This window comes from Labeo rohita, chromosome 3, assembly GCF_022985175.1.
Source record: "Labeo rohita strain BAU-BD-2019 chromosome 3, IGBB_LRoh.1.0, whole genome shotgun sequence".
NCBI lineage: Eukaryota > Metazoa > Chordata > Actinopteri > Cypriniformes > Cyprinidae > Labeo > Labeo rohita.
In genome coordinates this window covers 8,401,943-8,427,489 of record NC_066871.1, presented here as the reverse complement: position 1 = coordinate 8,427,489, position 25,547 = coordinate 8,401,943, and the positions used below count along the sequence as shown (strand labels likewise).

Genomic DNA, 25,547 nt, shown 5'->3' with positions numbered 1-25,547 from the left:
GGATACCTCCAAAAATCAGATGTCCTCATGCCTACCAGATATACATGTTGAGGAATACTTTAAATGTCCTTATTTAAAGAAACGTTCAAGTGAAATCAAGCAGCTCAATGGGAAAATAACAGTGTTCATTAAGCGTCATCAATTGGCCATACTGGTGGCACTGCCCATAAACAATCTCACTGAAGCATACAAAACTCTAATACTCTTGTTTTTTTTGCTACTCTTGTAGCATTTGTCAATTCACTATAGCAGTTTTATGATTTTTATGATTTTTTAAATTGGGTTTAATATATCATGCATCCTTGGAAAAATGGTCAATAATGCGTTTCATGGTTACTCGACATGGGAAAACTGCAATGAAGGATTTTTTGAAGTTGAGTACTCAAATTGAATCGAGGAATCATGACAGCCCTACACTGTAAAAAATGACCATGAATTTAATGGTGAATGGCTGTGAAAATGCTACGGTAAAAACCTGCTAAATGGTTAATGGTATGTTCCCCTACTATATACTGTACAGTGAAAAACTGTATTGGACATTGCATGTAAGTTTACGGTAGTATACCATTTTTGGAAGTGAAAAAGAGCATAAAATTTACAGTGAATAACCGTAAATTGACACTCCCAAAATTCATCTCAAGTCAGTTCAGTGCAAGTTCAGTTCAGTAACAGTTTTGATGTTATTATTGTCTTCAAATTATTTTCTCATGAAATATAATCAGTGCGGTTAAACTGATGATATTACTGAATATTAATTTTCTTTATTGTCTTATTTCCTGTAATAGCATGGAAAGGAGCGACCAGTTCTACTCTTCAAAATAGCTTTAGCTGTGTTCTATAGAAAAAAGAAAGTCACACAGGCTGGAACAGCATGAGGGTGAGAAAATGATGACAGAGTCTTCATTTTTAGGTCTAAGTGGGTGATCTTGGCCAGAATCAGCTAGGTCTATAATACCTGGAAAAAGCTATTTGTTAGCACTCTCATTCATCACAATCAGGCTGATGCCATAGTGACTGTCCTGCTCTCTGTGACATCCAAAGCGGCAGACATGGTCCATTTCACACTTTTATGAGCCCTCCAAAAAGGATATATATATTAGGGGGGGTGGGAATTGCAGGGTACCTCACAATACAATAATATCACGATACATGGCTCACGATAACGATAATATCATGATACAGCGATGGTTACGATTATGAATATATTGCTAGACAATCCTATTATGACACGTCACGATATCTGTCTAACTATGAAAAAAAATGCCTATGAAATGGTCCTCATTTTATTCTTGGACTCATTAAAAGCTTACACTGTGTGTAAACCAACACATGTAACTGCTTATCAATATATTGCACTAAATTCCTTATTAGTTTGTAAGGGCAGTCTTATCAATGTACGTGCGCCAGAGCGGTTACAGTTTACTTTCAGTTTCAATTTCTGCCGCTATCTTCAATGAGTGGTAAATGTGCGTGCGTGAATGTAAGTTAATTTCTCTTTCTTTACTCTTCATAGTGTGATAATGTTACCCTGAATGTCTGATTGTTGCCATCAGTCAATATTGTAGTTCAGTTCATAGAATGTGGAGAAGTGATGCGCGTGAAGTGATCAGAGCTAACAAAGCCATGCTCACCAGCTAAATCCTTACCCCTTGGCCAGAATAAAATACAATAATCCCATATTTAAATATCCGGTCAGTGAAACAACACATTTTGTGCCTAATAGCCTATATCAGAACATAATGGCTCATCTTCACTGTAGTATAAGACACATCTTCCCTGACAACAAAATCATCCTTGTTTACCTTAAATCATTTGACATCCTACATGTTAAACACTAACACAGCTATCGTTTAAAAAAATCCACAGCTTGTATAGAGAAGAGACATTTATTGTAAATAAGTTTTGTGATGTGAACGGTACAACAGTGCTTAAACTTTCAACTTCCACATAGAAATGTTACATAGAATACATTGTTTAAAAAATGTACCTTAGTGTATTAAATGTGATCCACGGGCAGTAAGATATGCTCTCTGATTCCCAGATGTCTCATTTTGCGTCGCCATTACAGAGCACACTGAAGTACACACAGTATTATGACTAACTGAATACTATATTGACACATTTTCAAATAAACCTGGATCACAAAATAACCCTTCAATAAAAGACACTCAGGTTTCACGGTATAATTGGAGCTTGTGCAGGAATTAGTTTGGCGGGTACCATTGTAGTCCTCAATGCTTCGTCTATGTGATTTACAATATAGACCATTGAGCTGGACAACTCGGTCTCTTCAGCAACTACTATGCTACTACTTACAAATATCAAGTTATTGTGTAACTATTCTGGCTTTATGTGAAGAATATGACAATATAATATCATAAAAGAGTATGATACTATAGTATACCATTGGCATACATTAGCTATTACCAGAATAAACAAATAATTCAATTAATTCAACAGTGGGTTTCTACTTGTCAAAAGTATTTGAGGTATAAAATCGCATTTGAGTGTTTAAAATGAACCAGTTACAGACGCAAATACACAAACTAACATCAATATCAATTGCAGTGGGGTCATGGAGTTATTCAAGACACGAAATAAAGGGCAATATTATTTTAGCACAGCTTTTGCCTATACACGTCAGTGTGTTTTCACTGAGAGTCAGAATGCATTCGCTCAACATCTAACCTTCATGATCACAGCATTAAAGTTGTTCTGCTAATATTCAGCCCTTTTGTGATATAATGTACAGCTGACTGTTCAAGACGGCATCCGTTATGTACTAGTTCATCACGTCTCTAACTAATAAGACTTTGTGCTGATGTCAAATGATAAAAACCTCTGTATGTTCTTTCTGTGCATTCATTCCAACTCCAATCCGCTATAAAACTGATAAATGGAAACAAATGAATAAAAACATAAAAATGAGTCTGTTAATGATCAGCAAGGCACAATGAGAGGTGGAAACAGCAATCAGTAATGTGACTACCCCCTATGTAGGCTCAACATAACATGGGGTTTCATACATTTAACACATTGAGAGACGAATTCACTAAACAGTTGCGTCACATTTTTCTTGAGGTATTTTAGCACAAAAAGTTTTATCCACTAATCAATCATAATCTAGTTAAACCAGGTACTGCTTACGTTGTTATAGTGCTGTATGTGTGTTAGGTTAAATTTGGTAACTACACTGTAAAAAAAAACAAAGAGTCAACTTAAAATAATTTGTTACCCTGCTGCCTTAAAATTTTAGGTTCAGTCAACTCAAATAAGTTTAGTCAACTTATAATGTTAAGTTGTACTAAGTGATATTTGAGTTGACTAAACAAAAAATTTGGTTTGTTAAACTGAAAAGCTGAGCTTGTTACTCAGCTGACTTAAAATTGTAAGTTGAATCAACTCAGATATCTAAGTTGTCACTTAGTACAACTTAACATTTCAAATTGACTAAACTTTTTTGAGTTGACTTAACTTAAATTTTAAGGCAGCCAGGTAACAAATTATTTTAAGTTTACTCAACAAATAGTTTTTGACAGTGTAGTACATATCGTCAGTGTAAATAGCAACAAAAATCATCTTTTTTACGGTAAGTGCAAATAGACATTGCTATTTGTAAATGTCTGAGCAAATATTTAAAGGTATAGTTCACCCAAAAATGAAAATTACCCCATGATTTAGTCTCCCTCAAGCCATTCTAGGTGTATATGACTTTCTTCTTTCAGACGAATACAATCGGAGTTATATTAAAAAATGTCCTGGCTCTTCCAAGCTTTATAATGGAAGTAAATGGGTGCTGAGATTTTGAAACCCAATAAAGTGCATACATCCATTATAAAAAATGCTCCACATGGCTCCGGGGGGTTAATAAAAGCTTTCTGAAGCAAATTAATGCAGGTGTGTAAGAAAAACTATCCATATTTAAAATTTTATTAACCGTAATCTCTAGCTTCTGTTAACTGTTGTACGTGGGTTCATGAGAGAGTAGCATTTCAGCGGATGGTGTAGGATGTAGGCGTAGCATAAGCTCTGGTGAGAAGTGGCAAACACAGAACTGCAGATTAGAGAGCGAAACAAAACACCGGCCATAGATTAAAAGGATTTTTAAAGAAAAATATCAAAGAAATACAATATAAGCCAAGTCAAGACTGGTCTTCCTTTGCTGTAAACAAAACTTGATTCTAGCAAGACTAGCATATTCTATTAAAAGTAATAAAAAGTTTTAAATCTGGATATTTTTCTTACAAAAACACATCAGTTTGCTTCAGAAGGCCAAGCTTGATTTAAAATGGAGAAATTCACCGAACAACAGTAAATGTGACAATGCCTTTAGTGAAATTAGCTTTAGCCAACACGATTGACTATTTTCACTTAGTGTAAATAGATATTAGCTTTAAATTATTATATTTTCCGTGCAAGCAAGCCTGTTTTACTATGTATATTAAGACGTATTTACACTAGATTTGATTATGTGAATGCTACAGGACACCGTAATTCATATCAGCAACATGATATGATGCACTATATATTTTCTATCCACCTTTTTCCTGATGAGCCAACTGCATTTTGAATAATGGGTGACACTTCCGTTTTGGGGAACTTCCATTCAAAAAGACTGAAAGGAATAATTTCAAATCATAAGATTGCCCTACAAATAAAGCTTACATATCTGTACCTTACATTTTCTTTCATGTTTTATTTTTTAGACATCATGATATAACGTAATGCTTGGTATTTTAACGTGACGTTATAACATGAAAATCTATGGCAAGAGCTTTTTTTTCAGTCGCTGCATTCTCTTCCACATGATTTCTACATCTTTTTTCTCTTTGCATTTCACTGTAATAGTATGAAAAAGGACAATCTCCCGAATTAATTTATGAAATATTTCATTAATAATTCCCTGGAATGCACAACAAATCTCTCATATTTCTCCTCAAATCCTCACATCTCTCTCACAGGTAAATACTATTTATTATCTGTCAGAATGATGGAAATCACTTTGAAATATTATCACGCAATGCTTAAATTAATGAACATTTTTAATTAAGACAATATATGTTACTACATAATACAGATATATATTACCACAGTTATATTCCACCTGTCCGTTATTGCTATGGAAACAATTGTGCTTTGGGGGTTATTCATATAGTCTGTTAAAAGTACCTTGTTTATGCTTTTACACTTTTAAATGTCATTTTAATCTTCGGTGGTTTAAGAGTGAATAGAATAAAGTCATCTCATTGTATCCGTTATAAAAATAAACGTATTATTGCATTCATAGAGCAAGCCTTTTACTTATTGTGTACAGCTTAAGGGAAGTTATACCCATAATTCATGCAAAGGATCATGGAGCATAAGAATAAGGTGGATTGATCAGAATTTTTTTTGGTAAGCAAATTTAAAGGTCAGAGTTCACCAAAAATAATTTCTCTCGCGCAAATCAAAATCTGATATCCAATCATGTAGTTTATCCAGGTTTATCATACTTGCTTCATAATCACAAATCCTGCAATATTTGCATTTAACACTGTACATTTTATATTAATCATGGGAGCAGTAATTCATCAAATGAGTCTGCTGTATTTTATATTGTCTTTACCTTTGGTGCTAAAACAGTGCTAATAAACTAATCAGTGAGCGCAATTAATTTATAGTGAATTCTCTCCCAATAGTTAACCTAGATTATTTCCCACATGGATATTTCATACATTAGATTATGCAGACAGACTAAAGCCCTGGAATCCAGCTGTGCAGGTCTTTTTAGCTACACGTCGAATCTTGACATTATCTGTGCTAATCCATTTCTGCGGTGTTCAGAGATTTCAAAGGAAAAGGTATTCACTATGTGATTTAATTCCAAGAAGCGTGCCCCCCGGTGAGTGATCCTGTAGTGCGCTCTGAGTCATGAGCTGACCTGCAGTGAGACACTCAGGTTTAATAGATGTTGAGTGGACTCAGTGACTGACAGACCAGCGGCCATTATGTCAGTCTTAAGTACTGGTTTGTCGCAGGCTGTTTGGCAGTGACGCACAAAGACAGTATTCAGTGGTATGAAGAAGACAAGCAGTTAAACTGAAGGCAGGGCTTCTATTATTTTGCAGCAGTGTTTTTCTTTTAGAGCAGGGCCAAATTTTGACACAATATGGATATTGCTATATCACTAGATTTTGACAGAGATTTTTATTTCTCATCATAAATAATCAACCCCAGATTTACATACAACATGATTTGGATTCAAACTCTATTATGTGCAGATCTTAAAATGTTTTATTAATCTGTGGCTAGGGTGGTCACACTAGATTTGAGGAATTATTGCAGGCCTGCAATGAATATGGGCAAAAGGATATGATGAAATGCCTTAGGGCTTCTGTTTGGAATAAATTTGAAAAAATATTATCAGAATTTTCCTGCACTTTATGGATTTTTTAACATTTTAAATTGTTAATTTAAATAGTATTATTTAACTTACTGCTGCAGTGCTCCAATTTTTGTACCGATGACTTCACCAGGGGCAGATCATTAATTTCCGTTGTGCTTTAAAACATTTAAATGTGCAGTAAAAGACATACCGCACATAAAATGTCACTAGCTGACAGATATCATTTAAATAGCTGTCCTGCACTTTTAAAAATAAGGGTGCTTTATAAGGTTCTTAACAGCGATGGCACAGAAGAACCTTTTTTGGTTCCTCAAAGAACCATTTAGTCAAAGGTTCTTTAAAGAACCATCTCTTACTTTTTTATAATTTGAAGAACCTTCTTTCAGTACTTATTTAAGGTTCTTTATGGAACCATTTAGACAAACAAGGTTCTTCTATGGCATCGTGAAGCACCTTTAGTTTTAAGATTGTGAAAGGTTGCCATCTCTCGAAGAAAAATCTGTTGAAATACAGCTCGATGTGGTCTATATTGATTTTTTTTTCACAGGTGTTTTACCTGTATTTTGAAATACACATTGCATTAGGGTAGAAAGTAATATCCATAAATTTAGGATGAGTAGATAAGTTTTTCTTCATCAGTTGCTCACCAATGGATCCTTTGCAGTGAATGGGTGCCGTCAGATGGAGAGACCAAAAAGCTGATCAAAACATCACAATAATCCACAAGTAAGCTATAAGACTCTAGTTAATCAATTAACATCTTGTGAAGTGAAAAGCAAAACTAATCCATCATTAAACCATTTTAACGGTAAACCTTCACTTCTGGCTAAAAGCGAAAGAGATGGTTCTATAATAATGCTTTCTTTAGTGAAAAAGTCCTGTGTTGTCCTGTCATTTCAAAATCTTATAAACACTTATAAATAGTGCTTGAGCATATTTCTCTCCTCAATACTGGAGAAAGCAATATTTGTTTCTTACAGATGCTTAGCTTTTCATTTCACACTATGTTAACTGATGGACTGCAGTTGTGTGGATTACTTGTGGATTACTGTAATGTTTTTATCAGCTGTTTGGACTCTTATTCTGACGGCACCCATTCACTGCAGAGGATCCATTGGTGAGCAAGTAATGTAATGGTGAATTTCTCCAAATCTGTTGTGTTGAAGAAACAAAAACAAACTCATGTGCTACTGTACATCTTGGCCTGAGGGTGAATAGATTTTCAGCAAATTTTTATTTTTGGTTGACCTATTCTGTTAGCCTTAAAGTTTAAGTGTGCAGTTTCTGTGCCACCAGCAGCAGGTCAGTCTGTGACATTTAGATCCTCTAATGGCCAAACATCACCATACAGATTTGCAGACCAGAGTTCACCAAGCTTAAAAAAACTCAAAATCTAGTGTGACCACCTACATATGTGACCTGGACCACAAAAACAGTCATAAGTAGCACGGATATATTTGTAGCAATAGCCAACAATACACTGTATGGGTCAAAATTATAGATTTTTCTTTTATGCCACAAAACATTAGGATATTAAGTAAAAATCATCAGTAATATGCATTGCTTAGAACTTCATTAGGACAACTTTAAAGGCGATTTTCTCAATATTTTGAGTTTTTTGCACCCTCAGATTCCAGATTTTCAAATAGTTGTATCTCAGCCAAATATTGTCTTGTCCTAACAAACCATACATTCACGGAAATACTATTTATTCAGCTTTCAGATTATGTGCAAATCTCAAAATATTTAACCTTGTGACTGGTTTTGTGCTTCAGGGTCACACATTGTAAATACTGAGTTTCCTACTTGTAAAATAAGAGCGTGTGACACTGCAGAAAGCTGTACTACGAGATATTTATTTTCACTATGAGTTAGCCTGCTAATCTCGATTTACGTGAGTAAAGGATTTAGGTCAAAAACATTTTAAATGTACTCCGATAAAGCCACTTGTTTCACAGCAATTAAAGTTTATGTGATCCACATTATTCACAACCAGATACTTGGGATAAATTCAGTGTGGATGACAAAACGCTCATTTTCGAGACTGAATGCAACCTTTTGCCCTTATGCTAAATGAAACGGTTCACATTATGATGCTAAAGACAAAGAAAACTACTGAATCAGTTTTCAATACCAAAAATATGTGGAATGCAACAATGGCAGTGTTGTAACAATCTTGTTCGGTATGAGAATTAACCATTCATTTCTAACATTGTAAAATAATGAATGTCTATCATTAACCCTACGGTAATTCCTTTGTCTACAGTCTACAGTTGCACTAAAAGATAGGGCCACACAATATGTGAACACATCAGAGAAAAATGGCAAAACAGAAGGGAAAATGTGTATTTAAGAACACCGACAATCAACATTTTCTACTGAAGTATGACAGCCGTAAACAATAGATTTGTTTATATTTTATGCATCTTTGTTATTGAAGAAACACCATGTGCTCGCTGAAAAGCACAAGATCTCTTAGATAATGAGTTCTTCTGTTGGAAAGGCACAAGCCCAGTGTTTATCAGGATAGAGCGTGTTACATTGCTACAGGAGGTTTTGGTGCACACGCTCTGGAAAGTCTCGAGTGTTGAGATGAGAAGAACTTGAGACACGATTGTCCTCACATCATGTTTTATCTTCCAGACTGATTATCCGAGGAAGCTTTTGACGTTTTACGTCCTTGGTAACATTCTGTTATGTACAAGAAAAACATGGTAGTGTACCTTGAGCGACTTTCTCACAAACGTTCAGGTTGTTCAAACATGACGGTGGTTCCATCTAGTACGTTTGATTGCATCACTTTGACGGATAGCCTTGTGACAAAACTCATCACTACAGGTCAGATTGTTCATTTGTGATGGAATGGAGTTCCTTTGAACAAGCTTACGTTTTCCCATTCAAATGAGGCCAATGCACGGCCGCTCAAAGACAAACAGCACACATACAGCCATGCAGATCTCGAGCCAGACCGCTCGGTCAATCCTTCCAGCAGGACGCGGTCCTAATCCACACTTCTTCCTCCATCAGGCTTCCCTTATTTTCCTCGTTCTCCGATCCACGCATCCACTCAGGCCTGGGCTCGATAAACCCGTTGTTGCGGCCCCGTTCACACGGTCACCTCAGTCTTGCTGTTGGTGACAAAGTACGGATGTGGCGGCAGGTAGTGCTGGCTGTGGGCGGACGTCAGCTCATTCACTTGCTCCACAGTGGCACTGTGCTTCTTGGGGGCGTACGTGTGCCGGCGGCCCAGAGTTTCTGTTGCCTCCCAGCCCTTCAGCATGCCGGGGTTTGCGATGGTGTTTGAGCCAAAAGCTAGTGGGTGGGAGCTGTGGACCTTGGTGCTTTTGGACTTGTGGCCGTTCTGCTTTTGGCAGGGCAGCTCGGGGCTGTACGGGTTGGTGGGCTCCTGCTCCAGACTCACCGAGTGCATGGGAAGAGTGCCTTTCGCCGCCAGGTCGGCTAGGTGCCGTCTGTTAGTGTAGAAGTTTTCGTTCGCTTTTTCAGCTGGAAAAGAGAGATAGAGCAAAAGCGAGGAAAATTCAATAACACTTCATTAATCAGATGCAAAAAAAACCTGATTGCTGATTTGCGTTTTTTTTCTCCACTCATAAGTACCAGATAATTACACATTTAATAGATCAAGGGTTATCACTTGTTTCTCCCAAAAGAGCTGTTTTTTCCTTCTCAGAAAACACTTGACACAACCATTTCCTCCTACAAACACCTAAAAAACTGGATGTTTTTGTAGAGAAACGCTTCACATTTTGCCAGTATTTACTGACCACCATATTCTAAATCAGTTCTTTTTCCCATTTTTGAAAGATCTTCACACATACAGTGACGTTTTCAAATAACAAAAGAATACACGCTTACTTTCAGAAATTAATAAATCAATTATTTTAAGGAATGATTATTAAATCAAAAGTGACAGTGAAAGTCAATATTCATAATGTTACAAAAGACTTCTATAAATGCTGTCCTTTTGAACTTTCTAATCCTACCTGATCTCATGACTAAAACATGCCTGTGGGAACTTTTTTGCAATACACAAAATACGTGCCAATAAGTACATATCACTGCCGTTTCCAACAGAAATCAACACTAAAGGCGGTAAAACAGTGAGCACTTGTAATCGTTTTCATACACAGTTATGATTACAGCTCCATATCGTTTGCTTTCCAGATGTAACAAGCTTGCTCGATAGGATTTAAGATTGGACTAAATAAATGAGAGATCGAAAAACAAGCTGAAATGGCATGTTTACGTCACGTTCGCTTTTGTTCATACTATCGGGTAGGTTTAGGTGTAGTGCAGATGGTACGTTATTTTAAAACATCACGGAGCATTACAGTTAAAGTGCCACTCAATGGACATTTCAAGTCAGAACTGTGGTTACACGTACAAAACCAAAGTCACATAAAATGTACCATACTGTATGTATGTTCGTTTGTTCCGGGAAAAAACACAAACACTCTTTTAGCGCCACTCAGTGGCCATTTCACATCGAATATGTCACGAAACGTACATGGCGGTACTTATTTTGTGTCTTGCGAAAAAGTTCCCACAGCAGGGTTGCCAGGTTTTCACAACAAAACCTGTCCAATTGTTACTTAAAACTAACCCAAAAATAGCCAAATTGGGTTTCAGGGGTTTTGTGGGGAATGCTAAATTAGCATTCCAGGGGATTAGTATCATGTTATTGGGAAGTAGTGTTAAAGTAGCCCAATTCTATGGGAAAACTGTGGACTTGGCAACACTGTTCCACAGGTATGTTTTCATCATGAGATCAGGTTGTTCTAATCATCAAATATTCCTGAAAATAATAAATCATGGTTTCCGCAAAAATAGTAAGCAGTACAACTGTTTACAACATTAGCAATACTAATAAATGTTTGTTGAGCAGCAAATCAGCATATTTAAACGATATATTCAAATATAAACAGTTTATTGTAATATTTCACAATATTACTGTATTTGTGATCAAATAAATGCAGCTTTTATGACATCAGCATACCAAAGAATATAGAGCATGAGTTTGATATTTTTGGAATTACATGAAAGGCGAGTAAATATTTATTTATTTATTTATTTATATTTTTGGCATTTTCACCTGTATTATGATAGGACAGATCAGAGTTGACAGGAAGCAAAGTGGGAAAATGAGGGGGATGGGATCGGGAAAGGTTCTCGAGTTGGGATTTGAACTTGGGACGCCATAGCGCAGCGGCGCTGTATGTCGGCACCCCTGGCTGTTGGTGCCGACTATTTATTTATTTGAGCATAATCAATATATTTAGGTAAAGATACAAGAGCTATGTTTCCATCACCCTGTTTTATACGCATTTTGAAGTATCACATCAGAAACAAGTGATAACTAAATAACTGTAACTAAACTAAATTACACTCACTTGATGTGGTTTTTGCAAATAATGGGTTAATGCAAATTATGGGAGATGGAAATGCATTTGCCAAATAAATTCCTCCATGCTCAGTCAAAAAAAGACTTTGCACTATGGGACTGCATAACCTGACTAGTAGCCTGAGCTTGTTGCACAGCATTTGTAATGTTGTTATGGTCATTCTTAAATGCCCAAACAAAGTCTGTCATCAAAGTATTTCTATATAATGGCAAAACTGCGTTCCCAAACATCCACCTCCGAAAGCAATGACCACATTTGTGTTTTGTCTGCTCACTCTTTGGCGCAAGAAATTTATTATATATGAAAACTGTTATATTCACTAGCTTTTTTTCAGTAGCTCCTACTTTTCTTAGTGATTTTTAGTGGCAAGTAACAATTTTGTTCTCTTTGACTCGTTGAATGGAAATGTTGCTTATTCGCAAATGTTTTATGTGATACTCCGATTTTGTTAAACTCGCAGCTTTGGATGGAGACCCAGCTATAGTGCACTGTTAAAAAACCTTATGGTTTCTTTATAAAAATGACTTGAAGTGAATCCCAATATCTAAGAGTGCTCACATATTTATAAGATGAGCTTTTAAGTTCTCATTGTGAATGCCGACCAAAGTAGTTAGACTGTTTGGTGCTGTCAACTTGCTAATGCTTCTTTTTGCCTGAGGTTTCTATTTGTTTCGAGAAAATGTGTTTTTTGAGATGCAAATTAGTCTGGATTGCTTCCATCATCAAGTGGAAATATGCAGCTTTTTGCTCTCCCAGAAGATGGTTTGGGATTTTATCTGTCTGGTGAAACCACTGTTTTCAATCTGTAGTTATTGTGCACTTAAAATAAAATCTCACAGTCACTTTGCACTGTTATTGTTGTAAATGCTATTTTTGACAATATATGTTTACAGGCAACAAATTCAGCTGCATCAACATTGACATTCAAACAGCAGCCAACAGCTTCCCTGCAAATATTTTTTGCCGCAAACATTTTCAACCAGCGTTAGTCGAACGCTGACAGTGTGAAACACAACTTGCTAAGACCGGATCAGACAAGCGAGTATAATCGATTCTAATGTGTTTTCAGACAACGTCACTAATCATTTCTGTTTTTTTGCTACAATGTTTTTCATAACATCCATGCAATGTTGCTAACGGTGTTTCGCCTTCCAACTCAGCCAGGCCTTAATTGGGACTGACTACACTCTGCTTGAAGTCCTCCTCACTTCAGCATGACATTTTAGACTTTTAATTAAATATCCTTCAGATGACCTTTTTAACAGCCTTGACACCCCAACGAGTCATAGCAAACCGCAGATCTAAAACATCATACCAGGAGGCCAACCCACAAAATAAGCCAGCCGGAGGAGAGAAGAGCTGATCTTTGACGTGACTCTTTCATTGACATCAATACGCTGAGATTAACACACATCAGAGGAAGGTAGCACACTGAACTCAGACGCTTTAGCTCCACGACCCATGTGGTCTGTCTCCTGGGCCTCCTGGGCCTACAAACTGTCCTTTTTTTGTTTTCCCAGTGATCGGTCTGCACAGACAGCACTTCAGTGGATTAACAACTGAGCAGTTTCATCCGTGGCTGATAGTCTCAGAGAATGACTGCCATCGCACGTTTCTGCTTCAGCTGGTTGTTTGTTTGCTGTTTGCTAGCTGTCATCTCACTGAAGTCTTTTGATAGGCTTCACTCTGATGCCAGACTAACTGATGTGAAAAGTAACAAATGACTCTGTGACCACCCAGTGTTACCACTGTAAAACACAACTTAAATAATTGTTTAAAGGGGTCATCGGATGCCCATTTTCCACAAGTTGATATGACTTTAGGGTCTTAATGAAAAGTCTATAATATACTTTGGTTAAAAATTCTCAATGGTTGTGTAAAACAACACCCTTTTTACCTTGTCAAAATGAGCTTTTCATAAATCATCCCATTCTGAGGGATTGTTCCTTTAAATGCAAATGAGCTCTGCTCGCCCCGCCCCTCTCTTCTCTCTGTGAAGTGACGAGCTGCTCCGAGAGATTGTTTACTTTAGCCGCAATTAGCGCGTTTAGCCGTGAAAACTTTACATTATTAGGAAAGGTGATTGCAGAGATTCATAATAAATCCCTTATACTCACTTCTGCTGTAGGTGAAGCTGGATCACGAATGATTTGCACGAACATAGACACATTTATGTAGATTGGGAGGCGCATTCCATTCACAAACAAACGTAATCCACTGCATCTTCAGCAGTTCAGATGTTGGGAGTAAATGACGACCACTACGTTCATTATTACATCCAGCAACACAACACCTCAATCGCTCAATCGTAGACATTCTTATCTAACTTACATCCCTGCTCCGGCATCGAAACAATGGAGGTCGGACTGTTACAGCTGACTTAAGGCGGGTCTGAGGTAAAATGCTCATGTCAATCAACTATCGTGGGAGTGGCCTCTGTCTGTGTGATTACTTTTGGCCTAACTTGTTTTTCATTATACTTTTGAATAGGAATATATGTGCCATGTTGATATCAAAATGCAAAGAGAATATAACATCAAAATCTGAATATATATTTTTTAAGGACTAAAAAATTCGTGGCCATGCATTGGGAGAACATGCTGTAAATGTGCAGAGTAAATGCCCCTAAACCGTTTATGTCAAGACCATGCAGACCCCTAAGATCCAGACCAATAAAAGGCCCTCTAAGATCCAGAACACTGCCTGCCAGAACAGCAAAAACATCTCAGGTCAAGATCACATGATTAAGAACCCTTGCAGGAACTAAACACACTTATGAGTTTCAAACATTATTTTCATAATAATGAGCTTGATTAACATAAATAAATTAAAATCCACATACATGCACATTTTAGCGTTGCCGTCTTACCCACAGCCTTGAGCGACGCGTACTTGTTGAGCTCCTTTCCAGGTTGAGATGGCTCATAGGGGTGGGCTACAGGTACCTGTGCAAGGGCAGGGTATTGTGTCATAGCTTGCATCATAGACGACCCAGGTCCCACACTGTTTATTTGGGCACTCTCTAAAACAAAGAGACAGAAATAGAAACAAACAACAGATATGAGATGTAAAGTTTTTCATAAATGTTTTCATTCGAAAATAAAACTGATCTATCTGTCCATCCATCCATCCGTTGTGCTATATCTGTCTGTCTGTCTATCTACCTTGAATCTGATAGGCTGAAAGGAGTGCAATATTCTAGTGATATCAGAACTCCAACCGTTTTACCATTTGTATCACTCCACTTGTGGTATTTCCCACTGTAATTTTTGTTTTTCAGTCCATCTATTTCTCATAATACTCAATTCTACATAATACAGTGAACTTTTAATACAGTAATACAATAAGCTTTCAATGAATCAGCTCAAGGTTCCTTTGTTACAAGTTCTAAAGTGACGTTTCGAATTAATAACAGAGGTTTGGGTTCAGCTGTTAAACTGTCAAACTAATATCTGAATCTGTGGTAGAAGGAAGTAGTTAGTACAAAAGAGGGTTTTTAAAGACACTCCATTGTTGCTTCTTACGTATTTACAGACTGCCGTCAAACTGTTGTGTAAATGCAATATTGGCCTGTTGCTTTGTGCCTATGGCTGAATCACTGATGTATATATAATTTTCACAAATCATGTTTTTTCATTGTGCATTCCAGTTAATCTAAATCAAACTGCAAAACTTATTTTGATATAAAAAAAATAACTACAATATATATATATATATATATATAAACAAAGTCACATGATCCTTAAGAAATCACTCAAATATGCTGATTTGCTGTTCAAGAAACATTTATTATTACTATTATTATCAATATTTAAAACAGTTGAGTACATTTTTTTTTTCTCAGGATTCTTTGAGGAATAGAAAGATCCGAAGATCAGCATTTATCTGAAATAAAAAAAGCTTTTGTAACATTATACACTATACCATTCAAAAGCTTCAAATTATAGAAATTAATCCTTTTATTTAGCAAGGATGCTTTAAATTGATTAAGAGTGATGAAAAAGACATTTATAATGTTAAAAAAGGTTTCTATTTCAGATAAATGCTGTTATTCTGAACTTTCTAATCATTAAAGAAACCTGAAAAAATTCTACTAAGCTGTTTTCAACATAGTAATAATAATAAATGTTTTTTTTGAGCAGCAAATCAGAATATTAGAATGATTTCTGAAGGATCATGTGACTGGAGAAAAGGTGCTAAAAATTCAGCTTTGAAATCACAAGTAGAAAACAGTTTTAAATAGTAAAATAGTTAATAGTTACATTTTAAATAGTAAAATATTTCAACATTTTACTGTTTTTGCGGTACTTTGGGTCAAATAAATGGAGGCTTGGTGAGCAAAAGAGACTTCTTTAAAAAAACATTAAAACTGTTCAAAAACTTTTGACTGGTAGTGTATATATACATGGTTTCATTCAAAAATAAAAGTAATGCTTCCATTGACGTCATGCACACATTCATTCATTCATTTATGAAGGGAAAATCCAGACCAAACAAACAAACCGCCAATTTTTAACAAAAAGCCATGCCAGTTTGAAGAAACTCAATTGGGCTGTTGACAGTTGACAGCTGCTTAGACCCATATGGTCATTGGTGATTTCTTTTCATTTGCTTTCCATAACCATACAACTTCATTATCAAAGATGCTTTTTTATATATACGTTGCATTAGAAATCCACTTGAGGGGGCACATGCATCTGAATGACTATGACGCTCCTGGGTACTACTTATTTTTTTGTGGGTGAGCATTACGCGCATTATTCAGGAAGGCTAAACACGATCAAAATCTGTTGTTCTTCTACACATGAACACCCTCAGAAGTCTTTGTCTTTTGTTTAAGCTCCTAGCAGTTGGGATACCTCCCATCAGAGTCTGCTAAATTAACATTTAACAATATCTTAAACTGCTTGAGGCCTGTTTCATCGACCCATCAACACAACTTGTGAGTTTTCTCTTTGGTGATTCACTCTATCCCCCCAGGAAGCAGATCATTAGTCATGGATTTCTGGAGCTCCAGCCAGGCTCTCCTGTGCTACTAATCGAATCCGTTTGAACTGCTAATGTCAAAACATGTTAATGCTAAAAGCGCTGGCGAGCGATGGCCACAATGGAAAATTAATTGTTTTTTTCACAAGTTTTCACACTTGATTACAGCAAAGACTTCAGAATTGAGGGTCGCAGATGGCGTAAATCATAAATGCTATTCTAGAGATTGCATTAGCTGACATCTGGCCAGCCAAAGGGGGGGCACAGGAGCATGGCAAATTGACTGGCCTTCTGCCGGCTGGCACGAGGGGCCAACCAGATGTTGTGGGTAGTCTTTCTAAGCACTCTGATGAGTCGCATGAGACAGTGAAAGTATAGCCAGACACCGGAGAGCAACTGGGAAACAGAAAACCAGCATACTAGTTGTAACAGACACCGTTTATCTACTTCTACTAGTGTGAAGATGAGTGTTGTATGTGTTTGAACTGGAAACTTTTGCTATAGTGCAATAGTACTGCCTGATCTTTTTCTGTTCTTCAGATGTGTTTTAGTTGTTGAACTCTCCTTGACCTATTGTTGTCTTGGAAACCTCTTTTATTTCTTCTAGCTGGATGGCTGTTTGCTACAAGATTCTACCGTCTATATCACAGGACTGAAGGGCTCTTTACTTAACACACACTTCAGACACTAGTGGGCTGAAGCCAAATACACCAAACAGAAACAATTGTTTTTGTTCTATTTCAGTTTTCTTTTTAAAAATCACTCAGGCTATAGTACAGTTGACACTGCTGGCATTCATTGTTTTATTTTGGTGATTTAACAGGAAAGTCAACAGAGGAACAGCTATTTAAATTTAGATTTACATACACTACCATTCAAAAGTTTAGGTTTGGTAAAATGTTTTTGAATAAAGTCTCTATTGCTCTATTTATTTGGTAAAAAAAAATACAGTAAAACAGCAATAAGTTCAATATGTTTTGTCGTTGATGAATAAAGGCCTTAATTTATTTAAAATGTCTTTCATGGACATTTCAACCTTTTCTTTTCTTTTTTTTTTGTTTTTTGGGAAGTGTATTTTCTATAGGGTGGAAGCCTGTTTCTGTCACTAAACTAAACTAAAATAAAATATAAAATAAAATAAATTTTTTTTATCTCACAATTCAGACTTTTGTCTTGCAGTTCTGAATTGCAGGACATAACATTTGAATTCTGATTTTTAGAATTCTTAGAATTTCCAGCAATTTCAAATTTGTATCTCAGAATTCTGCATCTTGCAGTTCTGTTTTTTTTTTTTTTTTTTTCTGCCATGGAGTAAAAAATAAAATAGACTTTTATCTCACAATTCAGACTTTTTTCTTGCAATTCAGAATTGCAAGACATAACATTTTAATTCAGATTTTTAGAATTCTTAGAACTTCTAGCAATTCCAAATTAGCATCTTTCTACATCTTGCAGTTGTTTTTTTCCTGCCGTGGAATAAAAATACAAAAGGTAATTGTGATTTTTCATCTCACAACTCTGATTTTTGGTGTAGTGGGAAAAGTCTGAACTGTAAAATATAAACTCAGAATTGTGAGAGAAAAAAGTCTTTATTGTAAGATAAAATGAGCAATTGCCTTTATATATATTTATTTATTCTTGTGGCATAAATGTGTTTCCACCCTATAAGTAATAATTAGAAACTGTGCAAATCAAATCATCTTTTGGTTCATGTAATCAATCATCTACATCATTTGGAAATTTTGCTTGTAACGGAAATGACTGTAAGCATAAAGGAAATAATTTCAGACAATTAGACTAGACAATTTGACAGTTGAAACACCAGGCTCCCAAACATGAAGATCCCATAAATGCAGCAGTTAATATGCTTATAAACCAGGTGTGCAGAATATCTAATTAAATGTGAAGAAATTAATTACGCTGTGATCCATAATCTCTTAGGCAGTAAGATTAATTCCAGTTTTATAATCAAAAGAGGTGATGAAAATAAGTCATTATGGAGTGGAACTGTAATAAAGGCACGGTGAAATGTCCTGTCGCGGAAAATGAAATGCCTGTCCTGGGGTTCCTGAGTGATTATTGAGTGTCTCCAGAATCAATCCTTCAAATGTGGAGCTCAACCTTATCTTCACACCTAACTTCTGAAATGCTGTTTCTGTGGACTCTGTTGTGAGTTTCTAACTCGATTGTGGCATCCGTTGGGTCTGATAGTGCAGCTGTAGGCAGGGTGGCAGGTAATGGTTTTTCATATCCACTGACAGTGACAAATTTTCTTTTTGACATGGTCATTAGTCAAACGGAGTATGATACTACCTCCTGGTTATTAGTATTGATGCAAAGAGACACTTGTGGCATTATACAAGACACAACACTGATTTACAATTGATTCACATTATTACCATTAACCCTGAGATGCATGCTTCATATTTGGCCTAGGGCTGAGTGATATGGCCAGAAATACTGTTATTCTTCTCCGTAACATTTATTATAATATCCATTTAATGGGGAAGGAAATACATTCCACATATTTGTTAGACCTTAAAAATGTAAATGTAAACTTGTTTGTTTACAAGCAAACTATTACTCTTAATGAACTGTGTGTTATATATATATATCACAGAATTTTATGTTTTATTCTTTCTGAATTCAGTGTTGTATGATTAATGTAACAAATGTGAACTCATAGCCAAGGGGGAACTAGACCCAATTTTTAATTTTAATGAAGAAAAATCCAAAATCACACAAGAAAACTAAACAAAAACAGAGTGCAAATTTGTACTGAGTACTGAGACCACCGTTTAAATACTAGAGACAACAACCAAGACTTAACAAAGCACAAAGAAACACAATGTCTATTTATATAGGGGAAAATAAGGAAACAAGGAATGCTAGAATACAATCAATGAATTGATTAACAGAGAAACTACAACTAGGAAAGCAAATAGGAAACTAAGGTACAAAACTTCAACATGAAAGTCCAAAACAAGACATAACATGGAACAAATGTATATATGGATATATATATATATATATATATATATATATATATATATATATTAGCAAAGTGGTGTCTAATACAATTAATTTATTAAAAAACTTTCACAAGTTTTGTTTAAAATGTAATGAAATGGTAAAACTTCACAATAAGGTTCAAATAGTTAATGTTAGTCAATGCATTAGCTAAATTAATGAACAATGAACAATACATTCATTACAGTATTTATTAATCTTTGTTAATGTTAATGAAAATAAAGTCATTCATTGTTTGTTAATGTTAATCCACAGTGCATTAACTAATGTTATAGTAACAAGCATAGCCTGTGATTTTAATCGATTAGTAAATGTTAAAAATAACATTAACTAAGATTAATAAAGGCTGTTGAGGTATTGTTCATTCTTAGTTCATATTAAAGGGTTACTCCACCCCAAAATGAAAATTTTGTCATTAATCACTTACCCCCATGTTGTTCCAAACTCGTAAAAGCTTCAGAACACAATTTAAGACATTTTGGATGAAAACCGGGAGGCTTGTAACTGTCCCACTGACTGCCAGGTAAATGCCACTTTCAAGACCCATAAAAGTATGAAAGACATCATCAAAATCTGCCATCAGTGGTTCAATCTGAATCTTATGAAGTGACAGGAATACTTTTTGTATGCAAAGAAAAAAAAAACGATTTTATTTAACAATTCTTCTCCTCAGCGTCAGCGCAGGAGACAGTGGTATTTACCTCGCAGTCAATGAGACAGTCACAGACATCCCGGTTTTCATCCAAAATATCGTAAATTGTGTTCCAAAGACGAACGAAGCTTTGACGGGTTTGGAACAACATGGGGGTAAGTGATTAATGACAAAAATTTTCATTTTGGGGTGGAGTAACTCTTTAACTAAAGTAGTTAACTAATATTAACTAATGAACCTTTTTGTAAAGTGTTACCAATTAAATTAGTAGTAGTAACAACATTAAAATATTACAACATAACAGTAATATATTTCTGTCTTAATGTCTTTTTTAGATCAAGTGTTTTATTTATTTATTGGCATTTAAATATACAGTAGTAATATCTGTCATAATTTCTTTGTTAAACCAAACTTTAATTTTTTGTCAGTTTTTAGTGAAGACCTTTAATATTCTGTGGATCGAATGATTTTATCTGGTGATTTTATTAAATGAAATGGTGAAATGCTGGTAAAGCAGATCTGGAGATGAAGTCCATGCATTCATGTTCTTATATAGTGAAAACTGAAAATACCACAAAAGCCATTCACATAGAAACATGAAGAACATGCAGACTTTTTAGCAACACAACACACCTGATTGTCTAGATGTATAGAATGTATTCTAGATTATATTAAATAAGTACAGTGTACTTAATGTGTTCATTTTATATTGCAAAACTCTTTGCTATTGATGTGGGATATGGGTAAGGTTAAGAACAGGTTTGGTGGTATGGGTAGGTTAAGGGATGGGTCAACAGTGTAACTATAATTACAGAAACTAATTACAGATGCAATTAAATATAGGTATTTTAAAAATATAATTACAATGTAAAAACATGTATATACACAATAAGTGCATTGTATCAAATGATTACTTTAAATGTAAGTCCATCGTAGTTAAGGCCACCTAATATAAAGTGGGACCCTGTATTTTTTTCTCCAATAAATATCAATAATCAATACTAATTTATCACCCATCCATAATAGGCCTCCTGACTTTTACTGGACAGACAACTCTGTGTTTCTTCACAGTGGTATTCGGTTTTTCCAAGCACTGATTAGCAGTGTGTTAATCCAATATGCAGCATGTAAGATGCCTAGAGACAGTTTTTAACATCACATATTTACTAAATGAATAATTCCCTCCAGTGTCTTAAACACATATTTAACGAAAAGCACCGGATGGTGGAAAGGAGATGATCCCTATTATTTGTAGCCTACAACCCATCCCATCTTTCAGATAATTGGATTGGCTCACTGTTCATACGGTAAAATCACACCCCACGAGAAGACGCAACAGAAGGGACATGGGTTTGGGAATAACTAGCCTCTGATTCCTCATCTGTAGAGATGAAACTTTAGCTTCTTTGGCCGTTCTTTATAGCGTTGCCATGCAACCTCCAATCCAGTAATGAGTAGGCTTGATTTAGGATGCCGTAGTGGTTCATTTTTCACAATTGCCTGGTCCCTCATTTGGGTGGATACTGTTAAATCTTTTGCGGAGAACAATCATTCCGTGCAAAGATGGTGAAACTCACAGAGCACAAATCATTTTCTCGAGCTGTATATTTGTCATCTGGGTTTCAGGAAAAATATGTGAATGTTCTTAAAGAAGATAAATTTCTTGAAGAATCAAACTGCGGAAGATATTTTTCCACCCAACCCAAAATTTGTTGCATTTATTTTAGGCATGTGTCAACATTTCTACTCAGAAACAGCAAAAATGCTGCTTAAAGGCATAGTTCACCTAAAAATGTAAACTCTGTCATTGTTTACTCACTCTGTGTCTTTCTAAACCTGTACCACTTTTTCTGTGGAACATAAAAGAAGATAGTTTGAAGAATGTTGATAACCAAACAATTTTGCTGAGCATTGACTTCACAAAACAAAACACAGACATTTTTCAAAATATCTGCTTTTATGTCCCACAGAAGAAAGAAAGTCAGTTATGTGTCAGGTGATTGGCTCAAGAATATGTTTCAAAACACTCTTGACCAACGATGTCAGTTGGTATGGAGATGAATGGGAATGCTAACGGATCGCTCACTCCAGGTAATATAGACATCCTTGGCTGGTCAGGGGCTAAATAGCAGACAAAGCTGCTTGTATTTGGATAAAAATAGATTTCATGTGACAAAACTATAAATGCTGGAGTGACAGAAATTGCTGTAATTTGTGAGTGGTTCAGAGAGAGAGAGAGAAAGCGAGTGGCCGTTTATCTGGGAGGAGATGTCAGCTATGCGTGAGATGTCACCCAGCTTTGGGTTCTCATCATTTCGCTCTGCCAGAATGTCTGATTGGAATTTAGCCCATTTTTGAAGAGAGCAAACTTAATGAATGTGCCAGTTTTAGTTATGTTACATGCACAGTTCGATTCCCTCCTGGACTGTGATTCAGAATCCTTATCTAACGCCGTTAATAAATGACTGAGGTCAGCTTCGGGAGGAAAAAAAAAAAGCATGAGACATTTTCGTCAATACCTAATAGAAAAACATGCTTCGGTGCACATAGCAATAAGAGATATATTGCTCCCAGGAGATATGTTAGTTAGACCAGTGCTGAATATTTCATGTAAAAAAAGCAATAATCAATACACCTGCATTTTTCCAATAAATAATACATTTGAAATCAACAAAAACATCTTTAGATCACGTTTCTGGACGGTACTTAAATTAATCAGCAACTGCGCACAAATTCAGATTCTTTAAGTCATGAGTTGTTTGTTTATAATCAGCATACTTTGAATTGATGGCATATTTTAATTCCTTCTTTAATTTTGCATCTGGAATGTACTTGAAGTACACTGAAGTACACACACAGGAGGGTTTGTGTGCTGAGAGACCAAAAGTAAAAGTTCAACAACATCAAAAGAACTTTTTTTAAAACATCCAACTTTAGTATTTGTGGTATTAAGTTTTAGTTTGAAGGAGCCCACTTAATGCTGTATCTCAGTGATAAAAGGAGATAATGAATACAGAAATTGGGCTAATTACAGCCTTATTTCCCACTGGTCAAAAACAGATATCAGTGCCAAGCTAATTACTTTAGAGAGGGCCATGAAATTACATGTTGTGTCTGATAAAAACAGTCTTAACTAAATAGTACAGGGTATGAAGAGGACACTTTGACATGTCAGAAATGTCCTCAGTGTAGCTACAGGACACCAGTAATTGAGATTCTCAGCTCAGATCTTTTTAATGGAGCAAAATATTATCAATGATAAAGGAGCTTTTGTGTTCTCTTTGACATTTCCATTGTCTATTCATAACGGCATGAAACAGCTAAATCTCCTTCATATGGTTTGTAAAGACATGAGGGTGAGTAAATGATGACTGCATTTTAATTTTTTGATTGAACTATTCCTTTAAAGCAGAAGGACACAAAAGTGTTCTGAAAAAAAGAGAGACCTGCTCAAATGAGTCGAAGTGAGTCAAAAACAGACACGGATAGTCTGCAAGCCCTCATTAAAAATGCAGTAGGGTATTTTGGGATCACAATAGTGGCATGGGAAGGGCACAGACATTGTCACACAAAGATAACTTTGGAACTGGCCTAAAAAAGTGGAAATAAAGGATTTATCATCTTTGGAACATTCCACTTCATTCCATAAGCCTTTCATGAAAGCGTGTGGATATCCCGTTATGGCACAGCATGTGTATATGTGTATGTATGGGAAATGTAAAAGGCTGGCTGGTGTCTGTCTGTGGTTCATCTAATTTCAGGTCTGTTATGACCTTCAGCCTCTCCTGTTACAGATGACAGGCTAACTGTCAAATGTCAGCCTTAAAATAAATCCACTTTTTTTTGTTTGTTTGTTTCTTGCACAGAAACCCTGTAACAAGTATTACTGGCTGCATCAGTTTAATCAGTATATTTTACTTGTTTTTCAGTGCAAATGTGTAACAAATATGTTTATTTTATTTAAAGGATTAGTTCCCTCCAGAATTAAAATTTCCTGAACATTTACTTACCCCCATGCCATTCAAGATGTTCATCTATTTCTTTCTTTTGTCAAACAGAAATGAAGGCTTAGGAAAAACATTACAGGATTTTTCTTCATATAGTTGACTTCAGTGCGGATTAGTGGGTTCCAAATTGCAATTTCAATGCAGTTTCAAAGGGCTTTATATGATCCTAGCCGAAGTATAAGGGTCTTATCTAGCAAAACAATCTGTCTTTTTCTAAAAAAAAAAAAAAAAATCAAATAAAAAATATTGATATACTTTTTAAGCACAAATGCTCATCTTGCACTAGCTTGACTTCACACATTGCAAAATCAAGTTAGAAAGGTCATGCATGGCATAGGCAGATGTACTGACCCCAGTGTTTACAAAGCGAACGTGCAAAGAAAGTCAAATGCCCTTTACAAAAAAAGGTAAAACCACAATGTCGGAAGATTTTGAAGTTAGAGGAGAAAATGAGATGGATTTTTCGCCCTACCCTATCTATTTGAACCGAAGTACACAGACGAAGAACTAACCGCGCGTGACTTTCCAACGTGATTACTTAATGCGTGAAGTCGTAGACCCGAATTGTATAGCTAGTCCAAGATGAGCATTTGTGGTTATATTTATAGTATATTTACTAGACAAGATCCTTATTCCTTGACTGGGATTGAGTAGAGCCTTTTGAAGCTGCATTGAAACTGCAGTTTGGACCTTCATCCTGTTGATCTCCATTGAAGTTAAAAATCCTGGAATGATTTCCTCAGAAACCTTCATGAGCATCTTGGATGGATGTTGGGTGAGTAAATGATCAGAAAATTTTAATTCTGGAGTGAACCAATTCTTTAAGCAAAAACATCTAAAATATTCATATCTCTTCTCAGTTTTGGTAATCATTGACTTCCATTGTATGGGCAAATATAACTCTGAGACATTTCTTATGTTCCACTTTAGAAAGAAAGCCATACAGGTTTGTTATTTTCTTGGTGCTGAAAAGTGGAAATATGATTCAGTATTCACCACCACTACATCATAATGAAGACTTTCATTATGCACCTGTTCTGTGATGTTGGGGCTTTCTTAAATGCCCC

The 25,547-nt window shown here is 35.8% G+C and overlaps 1 protein-coding gene across 2 annotated transcripts in view; it reads right to left on the bottom strand.

Annotated features, from left to right (window-relative positions):
* Positions 1 to 2,724: 2,724 nt before the first annotated feature.
* shisa9b (shisa family member 9b) overlaps positions 2,725 to 25,547 on the bottom strand; it is a 44,469-nt gene continuing 21,646 nt past the window's right edge. Inside the window, exons 3-4 of one of the 2 annotated variants that reach the window (XM_051105673.1) lie at positions 14,648 to 14,827; positions 2,725 to 9,889 (exon numbers count right to left, since the gene is read on the bottom strand). In XM_051105673.1, coding sequence (XP_050961630.1) covers positions 9,492 to 9,889; positions 14,648 to 14,827 — 578 coding nt within the window. In that variant the 3' untranslated portion in view covers positions 2,725 to 9,491. The remainder of the gene's footprint in view (positions 9,890 to 14,647; positions 14,828 to 25,547) is intronic. The other variant, XM_051105674.1, reaches the window with a different exon arrangement.